Source organism: Misgurnus anguillicaudatus, chromosome 4 (assembly GCF_027580225.2).
Source record: "Misgurnus anguillicaudatus chromosome 4, ASM2758022v2, whole genome shotgun sequence".
Lineage (NCBI taxonomy): Eukaryota > Metazoa > Chordata > Actinopteri > Cypriniformes > Cobitidae > Misgurnus > Misgurnus anguillicaudatus.
This window is the reverse complement of record NC_073340.2, coordinates 34,586,879-34,607,371: the sequence shown is the minus strand read 5'-3', so window position 1 is coordinate 34,607,371 and position 20,493 is coordinate 34,586,879. Positions and strand designations below refer to the sequence as shown.

Genomic DNA, 20,493 nt, shown 5'->3' with positions numbered 1-20,493 from the left:
TGAGCGTTTGTCACCTTTACTCTCTAAGCTGGTTTAAAATGATTGAACGGCACACTTTGCATACTGGGATTATTAATAAAGCATTCATAACTTGAAATACAAACTTGTAACCTTTAAAGAACCTTTTGTGCATCAGAAAGAAGATTCTTCATGCAGCCATACAGCCTAACAAATAACATTTTAGGAATCTTTTTTTATATATGTGATACCTTTGTGAAGCTTTTAAAGTAGATGATTTATTTTTGGGGTAGTTTTTAAATAAATAGTGGCCCTCACATAGATGGGCTTCGGGGAGGTGGGGATCAACTAGACGACATTAATCAGTGTAGCACACCTCTCCAGCTTAACAAAACAAAGTACCGCAACCAACCTGTAAATAATGCATGCGCTGTTCCGACACGTGTCGCAGTTGACCGTGTCCTGTCCGGTCCGATAGGAGAGTCTGTGTGAAGATGGAGAGAGAGACAGAGAGAGAGTCATTACACAGGCCGTACGGCCGCTCCACCTACCCGTTCACCGCCTGTCTCATTCGCTCTGTTGTTTCTCATTATCAGCTCGCGGTCAATGCTCGCGGCGGGAGAGATGTGTTAGCATTCTCTACACCCGCTGTCCTGTAGAGGACACTCACTGTGTTTGTGAGTGTAATCAGAAATGAGGCCACAATAATAGCTTTGCAATTCTATGTGTTTTGTTTGTGAATGCTGCAGAAATGTCAGGGCACAAAATGATGTGCTTGTGCTCGTTTGAACTATTTAGAGATGCGCGTGCATGCATAAAGTGTGCTGATACATGAATTTGTCACTTTTATGCACGCTATACATTTTATCAGTATGTGTGTTCCCTGAGGATCGAACCCATTACCTTTTGTACTGCTAATGCCCTGTTCTACCAATCCGGCTATAGAAAGATGCTGCTTTTGCTGTCTAAATTCCTCTGTTGAAGGCTTTGGATTAGATATTGGTGATACAACATCAATGAGGTCAGACAGTGATGTTGTATGATAGTAGTCTGGCCTCCAGTCAACGCTTTCGTTCAGACTAAATGCGCTTTAATGCTTTGTGTCATGAATGCACCTTTGACACTTCAAATGTTTTTTTTATTACATTTTTTATTTTAGGTTGGCCACATACAGAGTTTATATAATCATTGGAGATCCATGCAGATTTGTAATAAACTGATGTGCATTAGGATCTGATGTTAATACACACTTAACCCTCCAGGTTACAGATGGACACTGAAATATAATCTGACTGCCGCATTCACAGGCTTTTTTTTTGTTTTTTTATGTACATCCAGTATAGACTTTACTGTAGGCAAGATTTGTTCCCACAATTCTCTGGTTTCTAGCGATGAGATGATATCATATCTGCGGGAAATGTGCAATAATCCTCACTTAAAGTAGTGCGAGCTCGAGGGGAAACAGAGAAGTTTGTTAACCAAACTAAAGTTCTAGTTTACAGCTTTTTACTTGTCAGATCTTTTTGGATGTTTACAATCACTTTGATCCACAATGCAAGCCTCTGCTGATCGCTGTTGCACTATTTTTTTTAACTGACAGGGGGCGACTCGAGCAATCGAGTCCACAAAGAAACACAAAAAAGAGGATTGTAACATCAGAGCTTGATATATAAATATGAGAACATGAATAAAACAACAATCTCTTAAATATGTCATTTCATTAACATTTTTACTAAACAAAAAATAGAGAAATCGCAACATTTGTTTCGTATTCCTCATCCAGTGGTTCATTCAATCCAAATATAAGCCAACAATTCTGAATCATATGTAAAATAATTCGTGTTCACACCAGCTGCGGTAGAGGCGGCAAAATGCGCTATTCGCTCGTAGTTGGATGCTTGAACATTTTGAGTTTACTCACTTTATTCGCGCATGAATTTCAAGTCATTCGAGACATTCACGTGGAAATTCGCGTCAAGGGAGTGGCCTCTGCGACTCCGCTCGCTCCCTGTAATCACGTCACTACTAGAGCAAGATCCTAATTGGTTGACTCAGCGCGAATATCTGCGAAAGTTCTGATTTTTCAACTCGCGCATTTTCCGCGGCAACGCTCAATTCGCACGTAACGCCATATACGAGTTCAGCCGCCTTTCGCACCTCGTCATTCCAGGGTACCACGCCGCAGGATGCCTATTTGCGTCTTTGCATTGACATAACATGTAAATCACTCGTGCTTGCCACCCCTTCGGCGTCTGGTGTGAATGCCACAAAAGAGTGTCAGATAAATAGTATATACATTGTTTTTTTATGGGTTGATTAAAGAGATACATCACAGGCTTGGCTGCTCGGACAGAATTGCCTCAAAGTCATCATTTTCGGATGCGGAGCCACACGCGCGGTTACAAAAATTGCTGTGAACACCACACATGCACGACCGCCCACTCCGTGTTGACGTAATTTTGTCGCGCACACCTACGCGCACAAAATCATCATTTTCACAAAAAGTAAGTAAACAATATGTACTTGCATTAGCCGTGTGAAGCGCCAGCGCAACCTTGTTTATTACATAATCAGGAGTCCCTAACAACCTAGGTATTACTCGCACATGCAATTGCTTTGCACGTAATAGCCAATTTATCATGGTTATGTGATTGTGGCATCAGGTTATTATTTGCAAATTAGGTTGGTTTGCCTTCAAAACAGTTGCCTAAATAACACTACATCCTTCCATATCATGCATCACATCCCTCCATGCTCACCAGCCATGCAAACTAATCTCAGAGAAAAACTGTTTTGTAAACATCCTCAGACTCTCTCTCTCTGTATCCGTCTGACTCACTTTTACTCAGTGACAGCAGTCCAGAGATTATTTAAGTGGCGTCTCACGCTGTCACAGATCGGCCATTAATGATGATCTCTCCGTGTCTTTGGCGCATGGCCGCCCCGGAGCTCTGCACCAGCCTCCTAAAAAGGTCAAACTTCTGGGCTCGTCGTGACAAAGAGTGGGTTACTGACGGCCATTTTGTCCCTAATGAGCGCATGTGAAGTGCTGTTTGCTGATGCGTGGGGTTTATCTGAGCAGTGTTTCAGTGGCTAATGGGGACAGTGATGTATAGGCCCGCCGCTCGGAGCCTCGGGTTTGACAGGAGGGCGGCAAGAAGGCTGGAATAATGTTTGCCGCTAGGTACCGCTGCCAATAGATACGAGCCAGTCTCAAAGGCATACCGTGCCCTCCGGAGCAGCTGGCTCAGTGCGGGAGGCATTGTGTGAGTAATGTAGAGAGGTAGTGGATTATATCGTGTACTGACAGAGAGATTTGTGATGGAAGTTTCACACAAAAGACCTCCATTATGAGGCTGCAGATAGATGACAGTGATAGGACGGCTGCTTGATAAACATTTGAATGGATACAAAAGCTTTTGGTGACAAAGGTGCTATGTCTAACTAGCTATAATTATGAATTAGTGCTAAACAATTTTAAATAAATAACTTTTCAAGACTTAGACACAGCTTTGTTCCTGTAGCTTTGTAAAGCATTGCATTAGCTGGGAAAAAATGGTCACAGGTACGATTCCCAGTGAACACGCATACTAAAAAAGGTGTAGCTTGAATGCACTATAAGTTGCTTTGGATGGTAGCATCTGCTGAATGCATAAATTAATAACGTAAGTGTAAAATATATAGAAGTATATGTTAAAGGTGTAGTATAATGTAAAACTGTATTTATCTAGACATATATGAATAATAAGAGCTCTGTACATGGTAATGACATATGATAAGCATTAAACACGATTATTTTCTCCTTTTTATGTAAAACTTAACTTTGTGCATACAAAAGACCTTTGAAAAACAGACCAATCTCAACATAACACCAACCGTGATGTATGCCCCAACATTAAATTACAAATTAAATTAAGTACAATGTTGTTACAATGCTAAAAACAAAGTTGTGACTGCTGAGCTAGCGTTACATGCTAGTTAATGCTATATGCTAGTTAATGCTGTATGTTAGCATTAAGCCTGAAGTTCTACTATTGACGTTTCACTGCAAAAAAATAATTTTCAAGAAAAAAAATCTTAGTATTTTTGTCTTGTTTTCAGTAAAAATATAAAAAAAATTTTTTTTAATTAAAATGCTTTTTCTTGATGAGCAGAAACGACCTAAGAAAATAAGTCAAGTTTTAGACCAAAAATATCAAATTTAAGTGATTTTGTACCGAGCCCCTAAGGTGACATTGGAGTAAAAAAATCGAAAGTTTAGTTTCATGTGCTCACGTGAAACTTTAATGTGCTCACGCAAAACCTTCATGTGCAGAATTTTAAAAAAAGTTTAGTTTCACATGCTCACGTGAAACTTTCGCGTGTGCATATGAAACTATTGCGTGTTTTACGTGAACACGCAATAGTTTTACGTGCGCACCCGATAGTTTCACGTGCACAACCAATAATTTCAGGTGCGCATGCAAACTAAACTTTATTTAATTTTTGCTCCATGTCCCCTTAGGGGCTCCGTAATTTTGTGCATAAAACAAGCAAAAAATCTGGCAATGGGGTAAGCAAAAATCTTGAACATTTTTCTTAAACACCAAATTCAATGAAAAATTGAAGATTGTTTTGCTTTTCTATGCACAAAATCACTAAAATTTGATATTTTTGATCTAAAAACTAAACTTATTTTCTTGGGTCGTTTTCCTAACCAAGAAAAATCATCTTAATTTAAGAATTTTTTTATATTTTTACTGAAAACAAGACAAAAATACTAAGAATTTTTTTCTTGAAAATCATTTTTTGCGGTGTACGTTTATTTGTGGGGGTTTTCAGTATGGATCAAAAGGTACACTGCAAAAAAATGAATTTCTTACTTAGTATTTTTCTTTTGTTTTCAGTAAAAATATCTTAAAATTCTTGAATTAAAGTGTTAGTGTTTAAAACAAGCAAAAATATTTGCCAATGAAATAAGAAATCTTTTCTTGAATTAAGTTAACCATTTTCATAAACACTTAATTCAAGAAAAGTTATCTTATTCCTTTGGCAGATTTTTTTTTTTTGCTTGTTTTAAGCACAAATTCACTTAAATTTGATATTTTTGTCTAAAAACGAAACGTTTTTCCTAGGTCATTTTGCTCACCAAAAATGCATCTTAATTTAAGAATTTTTAGATATTTTTACTGATACAGGCTCAAACATAAGGTATTTACACACACACAGAGCTACTAAAATGAGCTGCTCTGTGAAACAGCCAATCAGAGCAGAGCTTAACTTTATTATTCATGACCCTTCCAAATAAGGTAATAACAGACCATTTCACTCTAGAGAAAAATCTAGGATTTTAAATGGACATGTTAAACCGTTTCTGGGAAATGTTTGCACTTTGAAAATTATTGTGTTTGTATTTTGATATATACTGTATGAATGGACATTAAAACTTTGCTAAAACAACAAAACTGGTGGAGGTGGACTGTATGTGAGGAAAATGTTTCTGGTTTGTACTTTTGTGAACTGATAGCGCTTCATCATGTCTGGATATAACAGATGTAATTTTGAAGACATTTCACCTGCAGTACTCCATCCAGACGCTCAGTCATCTGTCGAGCGAATGAGATTTTTGAGATTGTGAGTCTAATGTTTCATATCCACACAATCATTAACTGTTTCTGCTTTGTAAGAAATGCACATCTTCAGTTGTGAGCTATAAAAAAGAAAGTCAGCGTGCAGCGCAGGTAATATATTAACAGTTTAAATTGTAATGCTTGGAAAAGCAGTAACCATTAAAAAGTGCTTAGGTGTTAGACAGCTTCTACTCTCTGAGACAGACCATTCATTTTGTGTCATGGTTTTGTCTATGAATGCTAAACTTTTTATTATTATATACAGTGGGGCAAAAAAGTATTTAGTCAACCACCAATTGTGCAAGTTCTCCCACTTAAAAAGATGAGAGGGGCCTGCAACCTTCATCACAGGCACACCTCAACCACGAGAGACAAAATGAGGAAAAAAATCCAGAAAATCACACCGTCCGATCCTCTAAGAATCTATCTGCAATCTACGGTGGAAAATAAGTATTTGGTCAATAACAAAAAAGCAAGATTTCTTTCTCTCACAGACCTGTAACTTTTTCTTTAAGAGGATCCTCTGTCCTCCACTTGTTACCTGTATTAATGGCACCTGTTTGAACTTGTTAGCAGTATAAAAGACACCTGTCCACAACCTAAAACAGTCAGAATGCAAACTCAACTATGGCCAAGACCAAAGAGCTGTCAAAGGACACCAGAAACAAAATTGTAGATCTGCACCAGGCTGGGAAGACTGAATCTGCAATAGGTAAGCAGCTTGGTGTGAAGAAATCAATTGTGAGAGCAATTATTAGAAAATGTAAGACATACAAGACCACTGATAATCTCCCTCGATCTGGGGCTCCACGCAAGATCTCATCCCTTAGGGTAAAAATTATCACCAGAATGGTGAGCAAAAATCCCAGAACCGCATGGGGGGACCTAGTGAATAACCTGCAGAGAGCTGGGACCAAAGTAACAAAGGCTACCATCAGTAACACACTATGCAGCCAGGGACTCAATTCCTGCAGTGCCAGATGTGTCCACCTGCTTAAGCCAGTACATGTCCGGACCCATCTGAAGTTTGCTAGAGAGCATTTGGATGATCCAGAAGAAGAGTGGGAGAATGTCATATGGTCAGATGAAACCAAAACATAACTTTTTGGTAGAAACTCAACTTCTTGTTTTTGGAGGAGAAAGATGCTGAGTTGCATCCAAAGAACACCATACCTCCTGTGAAGCATGGGGGTGGAAACCTCATGCTTTGGGTCTGTTTTTCTGCAAAGGGACCAGGACGACTGATCCGAGTTAAGGAAAGAATGAATGGGTCCATGTATCGTGAGATTTTGACTCAAAACCTCCTTTCGTCAGCAAGGGCATTGAAGATGAAACGTGGCTGGGTCTTTCAGTATGGCAGTGATCCCAAACATACCGCCCAGGCAAAGAAGGAGTGGTTTCGTAAGAATAATTTCAAGGTCCTGGAGTGGCCTAGCCAGTCTCCAGATCTCAACCCCATAGAAAATCTTTGGAGGGAGTTGAAAATCTGAGTTGCCCAGCGACAGCCCTAAAACATCACTGCTCTAGAGGAGATCTGCATGGAGGAATGGGCCAAACTACCAGCAACAATATGTAAAAACCTTGTGGAGACTTACAGAAAACGTTTGATCTCTGTCATTGCCAACAAAGGGTATATAACAAAGTATTGACATAAACTTTTGTTGTTGACCAAATACTTATTTTTCACCATGATTTGCAGATAAGTTCTTTAAAAAATCAGACAATGTGATTTTCTGGATTTTTTTTCTCATTTTGTCTCTCATAGTTGACGTGTACCTTTGACAAAAATTACAGGCCTCTCTCATCTTTTTAAGTGTGAGAACTTGAACAATTGGTAGCTGACTAAATACTTTTTTGCCCCACTGTATATATATATATATTATATATATAGTATTTTAGGATTGTTTTGTTGATCAGACGTTTTTCTCATAATTCTCAGCGTTGAATGGTTCTCTAATAATCCACATGATGATGTTGTCAGGTTTCCTGATCATCTTCTGGGTGGGTTGTTTATGAAACTCTGGCTGTGACATTAATTGTGCTCCAGGTAGATGAAGTCAACCTGTCGTCGTTCAGGTTATTAATGCAGTTTTTAATCATTATCCTAGCGGGCCTCCAGCGTTGTCATCTTCACAGCAGAAATGTGTATTGTGGAGGTTAAGCCTGTCTTAAATCTTACATTCGGTTTTGTGCATAGTTTAAATTGCATGCAAACAAATCTCCTAAAAGCCTCATTTAGTCTTTCACAGTTTGTGAATAAATAAAGATCTGTACGTCATGCCTAGTTAGCCGGCAGAAAGTAAAATGTGAATATTTTATAGTGTGCGTTTAGGGTGATTTGCATGATGTCATGCTGTGAGACTTGTTATCCTTGGTTGGCTCTGACTGTGAATATTCAGAGATTACATTTCAGCGATACATGTAATGCTCATGTAAATGGGTTATTTTTTCCAGCCAAGCTGCTTTTATTTGCATTCTTCACGTGAGGCGTGTTGGACTCTGTAGCGTTTGTGCAGACATGTTTTTTTTTTTTACTTTTTATGAAGTCAATGTAGTCATGTAGTTTTTCCATTTATTCTCTTTGATGTGAAGGCATTAACCACTAATCAAACAAAAAGCACTTCCTCTTATTTTGTCTTTTTCTTAATCTTGTCTTAGTGAAGTGCTTCAATACTTTAGTATCTAAGTCTTCTCTCGTAAAAGCGTTTGTCATTGCTTAATGGCTTTGCCTTGATTTGGAGTAGATTCAACTTGGTGTTCTTGAAAATTAAAAAGATTTAGCCATTTATAGATAAGAATTGGAGAACTTCCTCCAAATTTCCAGAGTTTGATCAAGGTGATGTCAATATTGCTGATGTCACAACTAACTGTAGATGGTGCATAAATCTTGCCCATTTTTTAGATGTTGAAGTGTCAAGTGGATTGTAGTGTGACGGAAGTGTACATCCCCATGCCATTCCTATCTTTGGGAAGACCTGATTGATAATTCATCTTTTCATCATTTCTCATTATACACTGCAGCCCCAATGCATGCTGGGTAATAAAGTTCTGATCATCTTACCCCTCTCTGTGAGCTTCTCCCTTTTCCAGCTCTTGAATGACACCCAGCAGTACTTTAATGGTTTCCTGGCTGGAGCTGATCATGTTCTCCATGGCCTGGAGCTGTGCTTTAACATCCCCATCCTGATGGACGGGTACAATCTGCTTGCACGTCTCATTATCCGTTTGTAGATTTCCTGAAGCTGCGCCGGCTCTGCAAGGAGGCGCCGGCATGGGAACGGGTGCATTGGTGACCGAGGCTACAGCCGCATCCTCCATGGCACGCAGCGGGCGAGCGGACAGTGTGCCCACGTGGCATTGAACCTGCGTCGTGCAGCTGGCCCGTGGCAACGTCTGCGCCTGCAGGCCGTTGAGCTGCAGTGCCTTTTTGCGTTTGTTGCGCTCGGTCGGACTCTCCAAGCATTCCACTTGCGTAAGAGAGTTCCACGTGATGGGTCCTGATACTTTAGATGACGTGTCCTGGAGGATATTCCCACTGCTGTCCGTGGAGTTCAACAACTGCAGCTTGCCTGAGCGATCCATTTCCGAGTCCGTCTGGAAGCCCTTGCTGTGTTTACTTCTAACGCTACAGATCTGATAGTCCGAGTTGTTCGTTCCCGCTGCTGTCCCGTCTGTCGGACAAGGTAAAACCAAAGCGTCCGAACACAGTGCGTTTGCTCTTTCTGTACAGTCCCTGGTTGGTGGATGTTGTTCGATGGTTGCGATGCACTTGCTGGTGTGCAATAATGCTCGGGTTTTTCTCACGTTATGTCCCCCCCCTTCTGTAGCTTTTGCACGCTTTACGTCAATAACAAACCCGTCATCATGATCTTTACTGCTTTCCACAGCAGCGGCGTGCTTGACCGTGTGGCCTTTCTTTCTCTCGAATGGAAAAGTCTGGTAACGCTTTTTAAGATCCGGCGATGTTTGCACTCCAGTACTTTTGGTGACGTTGGGAATAGACCGCCGAGCCGGCACAGTCATGTACTTGCGATAAGCCACCTTATAAGAAACGGGCTTCCCTCCACGAGCCGCAGCCGCCTGTTCGTTTTGGGCATCGCAGATGTCCTTGAAGCGTACCTGAAGGGCTTTGTTGCGCTTGCGTACGTGCCGACTGTCGTCCGACGGCCCTTTGACCTCCAGGGCCATAGAAGCCGTCGCTGCCTCCGAGTCGGACTCGGAATTGGTGAGCACGCATTTGCCGGCTTCCTTGCTCACCATTGTTCCTGCAACACAAACAGTTGAGAACTTTTATGATTTATATCATTTGCCTAGACACAAATGTGAAAACAATCAATCAAGTAACTCCAAAAGGGCACAGCTATGAAATCATTTACCAGTGTTCTCACACTCACCAAAATTCCCAAATACTAAATTAGCCTCCTGCCCCACATTAACCAGCTCGGCTTGTTTGAGGTTAAATTTATGGAGCCAATCTCATAAGTGTTGTCTTCGCCCATGACTTGTTTGTCTTTGGTAGTTAATTGCATCCCTTAATCTCCTAAGTTCCCGGAGCGGCCGCACACCGAGAGAATGATCCGACTGAAAGTGCATCATATCTCTGCCTGCTTGAATTCTCCAGCCCTCAGCTAACTAATAGAAAGAGAGAGACAGCGAGACACTTTTTACCCTGTGATTTAGCATCATCGCCCTGACAAACACTTCCAGCTTCCCTTCGAGGTTTATGAGTCAACCAGGCTTTTTTAGTGGTGTGAAGTTCACATTGTATTCTGGAAGACACATTGTGTTGATGATCTTTTCTTTGGAGACGATTTATCTTGAGGATATAGGGTGAATCTAAGGTTCTTGAAGTGTGAATTTTGTTGAATATTGCAAGATTTTTCCACAGAAGCAGAATATGTGTGAGATGAAGCAGATAAAACAATGTAATACATTTTTCCCAATCGTCTTTGTGTTTGTATTGATTATCTTATCCGATTTTTCTGTGGTGTGTTAAGTGTGATTGAATCTGCTCGGAAGCACGTAGGAGGCGCTCCGAATGCACACCGTAAATGTTCAACATGTTGAATATTTATAATTAGAAATCATGTTGTGTGGGGGAAAAACCCAAGGACAAACATGCATACATGTTGTAGATTGTTGCATGGAATAAAACGATACCCAATCAGAAATCAAGCTGATGAAAGACAGCATAAAGCATAACAACCACAGTCATAGCACAAGCAGGACACAGTCCAAGGTGAGATGGACATTAGAGAGGTAAAAAGCAGTCCACATAGTATTGATGCTATGACAGGTTAATTTCCTCAAAGGGAAACCATGCTTGGAAGCAGGCTTAGCCCTGCTTTTGTGGTGTTAACACAACTCTTTCTGCTGCCAAACGCATACAGTGTTAAACGAAACAGGGTTGGAATGTTATGACCCTAATTAAAACACAGCTGAAACAGATAATCAAGGTGTCCAGGGTTGCTTGATAATTACAGACAGTTGTGTAGTAGCAGGGTTGGAGACACCTGACCAAGGGTTTAACAATGCACAGTGTGAAGTGTCAGATTATGAATACCCAGGGTTATCGCTTAACCTCTGGGTTAGTATTAACAGTGTGAAATGTTAAACGGATAACCCAGGGTTTCGTTACCCGGGGTTTAGAATAACCTAGGGGTTAAGTATTTCCAGTGTGAAAAGCCTTAAAATGAGCCTTAACTGTGACTGGAGCAGTACTCTTTATATCAGGGATGGGCAGCTTCGGTCCTGGAGGGCCGGTGTCCTGCAGAGTTTAGCTCCAACTTGCATCTAAAATTTTGTTGTATGCCTAGTAAGACCTTAATTGGCTGCTTCAGGTGTGTTTAATTATGGTTGAAGCTTAACTCTGCAGGACACCGGCTCTCCAGGACCGAAGTTGCACATCCCTGCTTTATATGGTCCTAATAATGTACCATTTAGGTACAGATATTTAATAATATGCAGTGTTGGGGAAAGTTACTTTTAAAAGTAATGCAAAGTTATTCCCCTAAAAAGTAACTAATTGCATTACTAAAGGGCTCGTTATAGTTGTGCGTAGATCCTACGGCGTAGCCGCGACGGCGTAGGTTCCGCTTCGGTTTTCTTTTATACTTTTGCGTCATTGTCCGTGTCGACGTGCAAACACACGCGCAGACCGCTGGCAGTAACCACGCATGTAACCACAGTAGCAGCACGACCGTCAATGAAGAAGAAGCTTGGCAAGTTAACCCACAAACGAAGAAGAAATAGCAACTTGTTGTGTATAATTTGAGAAGACCAGCAATGATGGAAGTGAATAAACAACGACTTTAGATGCAGTTTGAGTTAAATCATTCCTCAACTTGGCTCATCTTTGTTTTCACGGTCACAAACAGAAATACCTATGATGCATTTTTTTTACCTGATGGGAGGGGTTCTGGTGGACCAATCACAGCGTTTGCTGTCCGTGTAGATCTGACGCGCTGTTCAAATTTTTGCGAGGTGCACGTAAGGCTACGCACAGGCTATGGATAGCCTAACTTACACACAACTATAAATCGGGCTTTAGTTACTTTTCATGGAAAGTTATACTTATTTTACTTTTAAGTTACTTTTGTGCTACTTTTTTTTTTTGCTGCAGCTTGATCTCTTTCAGGCCTTGCAGGTGTTTTTATGACTGAGAAGTTCTGCATACAGAAACTGCATATTTACATCGCAAAGATGTCCAGCTCTGGTTTGCCATTTCCATTTCTGACTCAAACTGTTTCCACTCAGGTGCGCTCGCATAAGAGTGCATAATTCTATGTGACTGTGTTCAGTTTCATTCAGAATTTTTTTAATCGAATTAATTAAACTGGAAAGTTACTTGCATTACTTAAAAAAAGTAACTCAAATTAATGTGTATATTTATAAAGTAATGCATTACTTTACTCGTTTCTTCAGAAAAGTAATATTATTACGTAATGCACGTTACTTGTAATGCGTTACCCTTAATACTGCTAATATGTACCTTTAAGGTACTAAAGCAATATGCACTCTTTGGTACTAATATGTCGGATGGTTGCGATGCACTTTCAATATGAACTCTTTAGGTACTTTATGAAAGTGTACTGGCCCGGTGACCGCTATGGCCCATTTTTTGACCATTTTTGTCTGACAGTGTGTGGTTGCTAGGTGTTTGCCTATGTGCATGTCAAAAATATTATGATTCGTGATTCCTATTTGCCTGTTGCTGCTTTAGTGTGTATAAGGTTTTTTTCCATGTACTCCATGCACTCTTTTCCACAACAAACAACATGATTCGGTTTTAGTCATACTATAACACAAACACGTCTAATACTACAGCTTTGGGGTATGCTCAGATCCCTAAACCAATGTATGAGCAATAGCGGTAGTGATTCTTTTCTTAGCAGACACCGCAAACGAAATCAAATCTTCTGTTAACGTTATATTAGGTTTGTGTTATCCATGTTTGTGTTGATTTGTGTTGCATCATTGCAGGGTCGTGTAGGATATAATGGTTAAAGGCAATAAAGATTTTCAAGAGAGCAAACCGACAACAGAAAATCCCCAGATACAGCTTTCTTAAAGAAACCCACTTGGCTGTTGCTATGATACCACAATATCAAATCCGAGGCAATTGTGAGAAAATAATTTGATGAATTAATTCTTTAGCGTGTTATGTAAATAATCCCCCTGGATTGTTGTTTACATAATCCCTGGCTTTTTAATGCTTCTTCGGAGGACCGGAGCTGTTCTCCTTTCTGATTGAATTTGGCTAGAAGTGCATTTGGGCCGGGCTTTCCCTCAAAACCAGGTTACGCTTATCGTACATCAGATTCAGGAGGGTGTGAAACAGGTTTGGAATCTATCTAAGAGATGATGATATGAACTAATACAGCTTTTAAAGTGCAGATTTTACTTTGCACAAACATCCGGTGAAACCATTAGTACATGATCCTGTTTCCCGCATTGATCTCTCTCTGTGTGTGTGTGTGATTGTTGTGTGTCTGTGTGTACGTACAGTATGTGTCTGTGTGAAGGTTTCTAATGATGTCTGCAGTACGTATTGATCCTGAAAGGCTCTTGGTGACCTACAGTACAGTAACTGAAGGTCTGTCACCACCGGTTCACCTCTTATTTTTCAAGGTCTTTATCAAATGATTGAATTATAGACATAATCCAATAGTGCACAAAGCATTAGAGGCGCTCAACATGTTGTCTCCACAGAAGTGCAGCTAAGTAACTCGTATTCTCTGGGATCGAAGTGCATTTAAACCTTGAGAGGTATTCCAGACCGTATTCGATTGGATATTATTCGATTGTGGAAAAATGTGCTGCTCGTGTATGGATTGTTGTTGTACTTTTTTTTGCTCATGTGCTCATAGAAATGTCAAATATTAGTTTTATTAGTGAAATTTGTAGTTTGTCATACTTGGGGTTAGACAAAGTGCACCTATTTCATTTGTAAAAAAAACGTTATTTTGTGTATTTGGTATAATACGATGTATTTGTGTGGTTTATGGTTAAAAAAGTCATTATTTTTAACATACCGTAAATTTTTGTAGCTCCAGATTTCAGTCTCGGTTTTGAAAAGCTCTGTGTCCCTGATTGGCCAGCTAGTCCGTACGTTGTGATTGGCCTGAATACCTCTGACGTCAGCAGGAAATGTAACGCTTTCATGTTTGAAAGATTCGGTCACAATGCAATGCTAACTGGAGTTAACTTACAGGCTGTGAGTCCAAAGCGAGAGGAATTATGATAATGTCGGTCATCTCTACATCACCAATCCCAGGAAGTAAACTGTTGCCTACAATCCGTGTGTTTGTTGTAGTCCAAGAAAAGAGATTTACGTTGGAGACTTGCAGCATTGTTTACTTTGGGGTTTGTACCTTTTGCATATCGTTAACATGTACCAATACACACTTACACACCAAAGGAAATGTAAAAACGTGAATCGGACAATAGGTGCTCTTTAAACAAACGTTGCACGCTAATGCTACGTACACACCAAATGCGTAGCATCGCGTTGCTTGCTCTAGATTACTTGCGTGTCATGCAAATTTTTCGCTTGAGTTGAATATTTTCAACTTGGGCGAAGGCGTGTTTCAGGCGAATAGCACGTGTTTTCGTGGCAATTGCGCCGCCCAAGGTGCGTCATTCGCATTGCCTTGCGTAAGGACTCGTCTGATTGCATCAGTGTTTCCCACAGGATTTTGAGGAGACTGTGGTGGTGATGACGTCAACCGCTAAATAGCATATATGTGATGTCATCATGTCGTGTTTGCGTTTGATCTGTGTTGGCACCTGTTTCACTTTTACTCTTTGATCTGTATCTGTATTTGATCAATATTATATATCAAATTATATTTTAAGCCGAATTAAGCTGTTTTAAATAGTGAAATAAAAATGTAAATGGGAATCATGAAAATTCTATTTGTGAGGGCCAGTGTTGATTCTGTGGTGGGCCACCACAAATAAATCAATGTATGGGAAACATTGTGCATCTTTGTATGTAATCTACTCGCCCAAATGGTTGAACTCGCGTTTGTTGTGTATGCCTTATGAGAGTGCAACGTGTTACTTGGCAAATAATAAAACAGATACTCGCATTCAAGAAAAACTCGAGAGATTTTTGCTTGGACTCAGAATATTTAGTTTGTAATTCCATACAGAACAGCTTGGATCTGATCAGGATTAAGGATTTTAGTTCAAGACTTTATTGACTATTGTGATCAATTTAACCACCTTTTGGGTTCATGCCAACATGTTTAATTAAAAAGTCCCCATATTTGTGCGCTCGGAGGAAAGAAAAATGGCTCGGGAATGTTGGCTGTGGATCATCGTGTGTCATGTGAAGGCTGTAGATGCGCAGATCTGGATTTAAGCAGAAGTATCAGTGATGTTTTTTCTTGATAACACTAAACACATTGATTAAACACACACATCTGTTCACTCAGATGTTTCTCAGCAGGCTTTAGTTGTAAGACAGGACAGTGGATGGATGTGCTTTCGGATTTTGCAGATTTTGCCAATACAGAGAGGTCTTCCTTCACTGTCTGTCACAAGATCATCTGCATTTTACTGCTGCTTTTTTCATGCAAACACTAACCGCAGTATTTTTAGTTCAAAGCCTGCTGAGGGAACATGCATACACAAACTCACACAGGGATGGACAGGCTTGCTGCCCCCATAGACCTGATCATTTTTGCCCGATAATGAAGTTAAGTGACCTGTAAACGTTCTCATCTGAGATCCTCTCATCTCTTTCTACGTCCCCCTGTCCTCTAAAAAAAAATGCACTTGTTGTTCCAGATAGAAAGAATGTTATGATATCAGGTACAATTTGGTAGGGGTGCATTTTGTTTTGTAGTGTTTATTTCAGAGTGTCCTCTTTTAGGTGTTTAACATAAAGTAATATGTGCATTAGATTTGCATTAAGTGCATTAGCTTTGAATTTGGCTGTTTTTGAATGCACTCCCATAAGGACACATCTTCTGTTACACATGCAGATTATCTTTTTGTGAATTTAAAGAAGATATGAAACTATTATTGGAGGTTTTATAGCTGATTTAAATTGCTATTAAAATGCATTGTTGACTTGAGTTTTCTCTCAATTTACTATAATTTTACTGTAAACTTTTACTCTGTGTAACTACTTTGTAACTTGCACTTTACCACAATTACAGTCTGAATGATTTTAATATAGTTACTTATAAATATTCATATTTAGTATTTGCATGTTATGTTTACAATGTTGCATTAAAGCGGCTTTACATTATAAAATGAATTCTTTAGTAAATGTGATATACTAAAGATAGATAGATAATAATTAACTATAGATAAACAGTAGATGTTTTTGTTGTGATGCAAAGGCAGGGTTAAATGTTTATCATGTTTATGTTGGTTTTTAAGACAGTTTAGTAAAAGATGCAATCAAATGTGTAAATGTAAGACTAAAAGCTTTGTACAGTAAGGACAGTTAACATGTCACATTTATTCTCCTACTATCCACACGTTTAAATAAAGCAGAAAATCAGTGTTTATTTCCTGACAGGAACCTGGTGTTGTTTAAAAAAAAAGAACAGATAAAAATGGCACATCTAGAGATTGTGTGGAGGTTCAGATCTCATCCTATTCCAGTTTCATATTCTGTGTTTCTTTGATTTATTTCTTTTGGTTTTTCTGGTGAGTTTCTCATGATATTGTTGTGTTTTCTCTGAGCGTTTCAGTAACAAACACTCAAACCCTATCATGTGAAGTAAGAATAGATCGAGATAGAGGCTGTTTAAATGCTATGTGTGATTGTATTTTCTGTTTTTTTTGTTTTTTTCCAAAAGAGAGTTATAGATGAGAATAACTGCTAATGTTTATTACTATCAAGACCAGGGGTGGGGAACCCTGGGTCCTGGAGGGCCACTCTCCTGCAGAGATTTGTTCCAACCCTAATCAAACACACCTGAATTTAATTTCCAAGTGATCCTGAAGACTTGAATTAGATTTTTCAGGTGTGTTTAATTAGGGTTGGAACTAAACTCTGGAGGACAGTGGCCCTCCAGGACCAGGGTTCCCCACCCCTGATCAAGACCATATTCAACACTCATAACACGACAGTAAGTAATAAAGACAGACCTTCTTAATTTTGTTTGTGTTTAAATCAACTTGAGATGAGAGTTTTAATGTAATTAACAGGTAATATCAATAAAAACTAGATGACATAGCAAAATATGACAGTGAAATAAAAGCAACATCTTTAATGCCGAGATGTTTTAATGCGCTTCGTTGACTATTACATTTTCATTGTGGTTCATTTCAAATAAATTGATTTAAAACTTTGATTTATCAGTCTACATTGTTTATGCTTTGGATATTTTTGCTTTATTTTTGCAGATAGTTATTGTCTGTTTATGTAATATACAGTAGATATGCACATTTGTGGGGAGTACAGTATACAGTAGTGTCCTGTCCTCGCTTTAACTGTGCATGAACCCAGGTCCATTAAAGGAAAATTGCCCCTTTATTTACTCGCCCTCAAGCCATCTTCGATGTGTATGATTATCGTTTTTCAGACTAACACAATCAAAGTCATATTAGAAAATGTCCTGGGTGTTTCAAGCTTTATACTGATAGTAAATGGTGCTTCTGATTTGAAGCCCAAAAAGTCCATCTAACCTTTACAATCCACACGTATGACTATGACATAGAGATGGAGTGGAGATGAGACGCGATGCTACATCATGTGCTGGAGACGCACTCTCTCGTGGACGTGCGTCGGTCGTTACCAGAAGCTAGTTATTTTTGTTGGTAAAGTTTTAAATATTTATATTTTTCTTACAAAATTGCATAGGATGGCCATTCGTGCCAGTTTCGCCGAACATGTTTTCGGGTGCGTTCTCCGGAAGTCGCGTTGCTCGACCGCATACGTCATCGAGGTTCTCACATTTGAGGTAAAATACATTAAAAATGTAAGATTTATTTCTTTTAAGACATACAATCATTGTAGTTTCATTCTTACCATGAAATGTAACGATTGCTTTTCTGAAATTAAACCCGAAATATTAAACCTTGATGACGTATGCGGTCGACCAAAGCGACTTCCGGAGGACGCACCCGAAAACATGTTCGGGATGTGTCCGGCGGAACTGGCATGAATGGCCACCCTAAAAATTGCATCGATTGCTTTCAGAATCAATCAGTCAATCAATCAAATTTTCATTTATATAGCACTTTTCCAAAAACATTAATGCAGTGCTTTGCAAGAAAAGATAACCAAGTAAACAATAAACAATGAAAATTCATAAAATACACCTAAACACATGAAAATACCAAGATAAAAATTATATATTAAAGAATAGAAGTCAACATTATTTAAAATATAACAATATAGGAAAAAACAAGTCAGTAGAAACAAAAAGCTATTCAACTAAAATTACTGGAAACTGGAAGCCAAAGTAAAAAAAAAATGGTTTAAAAACATTTATTATATGTCATAAATGCTTATATATGGTTATATAGCCTTTATTATTCCCACCCAGAGCCATGTGAATCACTTCTGTAAAGGATGGATGGACTTTTTTGGGGTTACACCTATTTGTGAATGTGCGTCTCACGAATGATGCGAAATGTGTGTCTATTCCCAACTTTTACCATCTATTTCTGGTCTGTTTCGCGTCTATTTCCTGTCTATTCTGGTCAGTTTGTCCCTATTCGCGCCTATTCACACCTATTTCCCATCTATTTCAGCTAGTCCCATCTATTCCTGTCTATTTCCCGTCTATTCTGGTCAGTTTGTCCATATTCACGCCTATTCACACCTATTCGCGTCAGTTTGCGCCTATTTGCGCCTATGCGTCTCGTGAATGAAACGAAATGTGCGTCTATTTCTGTCTATTTCCTGCCTATTTCCCGCCTATTCAACTAAAATTACTGGAAAGCCAAAGTAAAAAAAATGGTTTAAAAACATTTATTATATGTCATAAATGGCTATATATGGTTATATAGCCTTTATTACTCCCACCCAGAGCCATGTGAATCACTTCTGTAAAGGATGGATGGACTTTTTTGGGTTTCAAATCAGAAGCACCATTTACTACCATTATAAAGCTTGGAACAGCAGGACGTTTTCTAATATAACTCTGATTGTGTTTGTCATACAAAAGATAATCATATACATTGAGGATGGCTTAAAGGGACACTTCACCCATTTGAATTAAGCTTTGTATAGTTAGAAACCCAGTCATGTTTTTGAATGGTCATGCATCATTCCCTCTGTTTCCCCTGTGACGGGAGAAATATGGATTTCAGTGTTGCACTTCCTTCTTTCAATGATGTAAAAATCATCATTTTGCATCATTGAAAGAAGGAAGTCCTCTATCTTTGCAGAGGGGGTGGACTACAAACACTCCTTTTCTCGGTCAAACAGGCACCAAATTCTAAATTTATGTTACATTTCGACTATAAATATGATCCACTTTTAATAAAGATGAATGTTTCCACGGGTGAAATGCTCCTTTAAGGGTGAGTAAATCTTTGGGTAATTTTCATTTTTGGCTCAACTATCCCTTTAAAGCCAGGTTATATGATCTAGACGCATCTGAACTGATGCTAATAGAGGATTGTGCTTCTAATAATCGTGTCACTTCGATTATAAATCATTTTAATGACTTACTGCTGTACAGTAATTTTATCTAAAAGTTGACGTGCTGTGTTAAAAGCGTATCTTTAGTCTGCGTTTTAAAGGTTTGGTTCAGATGGAGAGGACACTTTAAACACTGAGCCGTGTGAGATTGCATCTGACTTTCTAGTGCGTCCTTTACATTCACATTTATCAACCTGTCACAGTCGGCCGTACCGTTAATGCACTTGACTGGAGATCTGTCGATGATCTTACACGTGCTTTAGCAACACTTCAGAATGACTTTCATAAGTTATTTATGACAATCAATAAGGTGAATCTACTGAAAGTGTTTTGCGGATTTTCATCTATAATTCAAAAGGATAAAAATAAAATTAGGATATTTTGCATCAGTACTATTAAGAATAACAAAATCATTTCATTTGTATGTGTGATAGTTATTTGTTATATGAAGATTATGAAAATCTATGAATCAATGTTCCATTATGTTTTACAGCTAGGATAATGATATGTTAAGTGTTTAGTTCGGTAATGTAGATGTAAATGCTGTTGAAGTCATTATAAAGTGTTGCCCCATTAACCTTAAAATATTACTTAGTGGTTTTGCAGACTTCGGTGTTCAGCTTTGTTCCACCTGCAGTGTTGCTGACGTGTATCTGACTCAAACCTGAGTAAAAATAAGCTTTACACACATGCATGATCTCGCGAGCACACGTTAAAGAAACTTTTAGTTAGTGCTTTTATTCTCGACCTAGTTTATTGTGCAATGATAACTATAAGTCATACTTAAGTTGATTTATGTTATGTTTT

The 20,493-nt window shown here is 39.0% G+C and overlaps 2 protein-coding genes across 3 annotated transcripts in view; one reads left to right on the top strand and one right to left on the bottom strand.

The window, feature by feature from the left end:
- Positions 1-20,493, top strand: part of dock1 (dedicator of cytokinesis 1) — a 333,542-nt gene that overhangs the window by 160,080 nt on the left and 152,969 nt on the right. The window lies entirely within an intron of this gene.
- LOC129421493 (inhibitory synaptic factor 2A) overlaps positions 1-20,493 on the bottom strand; it is a 45,252-nt gene that overhangs the window by 19,531 nt on the left and 5,228 nt on the right. Inside the window, exons 2-3 of the mRNA XM_055177083.2 lie at positions 8,629-9,832; positions 371-442 (exon numbers count right to left, since the gene is read on the bottom strand). Of these exons, the coding sequence (XP_055033058.2) occupies positions 371-442; positions 8,629-9,827 (1,271 nt within the window). The 5' untranslated portion in view covers positions 9,828-9,832. The remainder of the gene's footprint in view (positions 1-370; positions 443-8,628; positions 9,833-20,493) is intronic.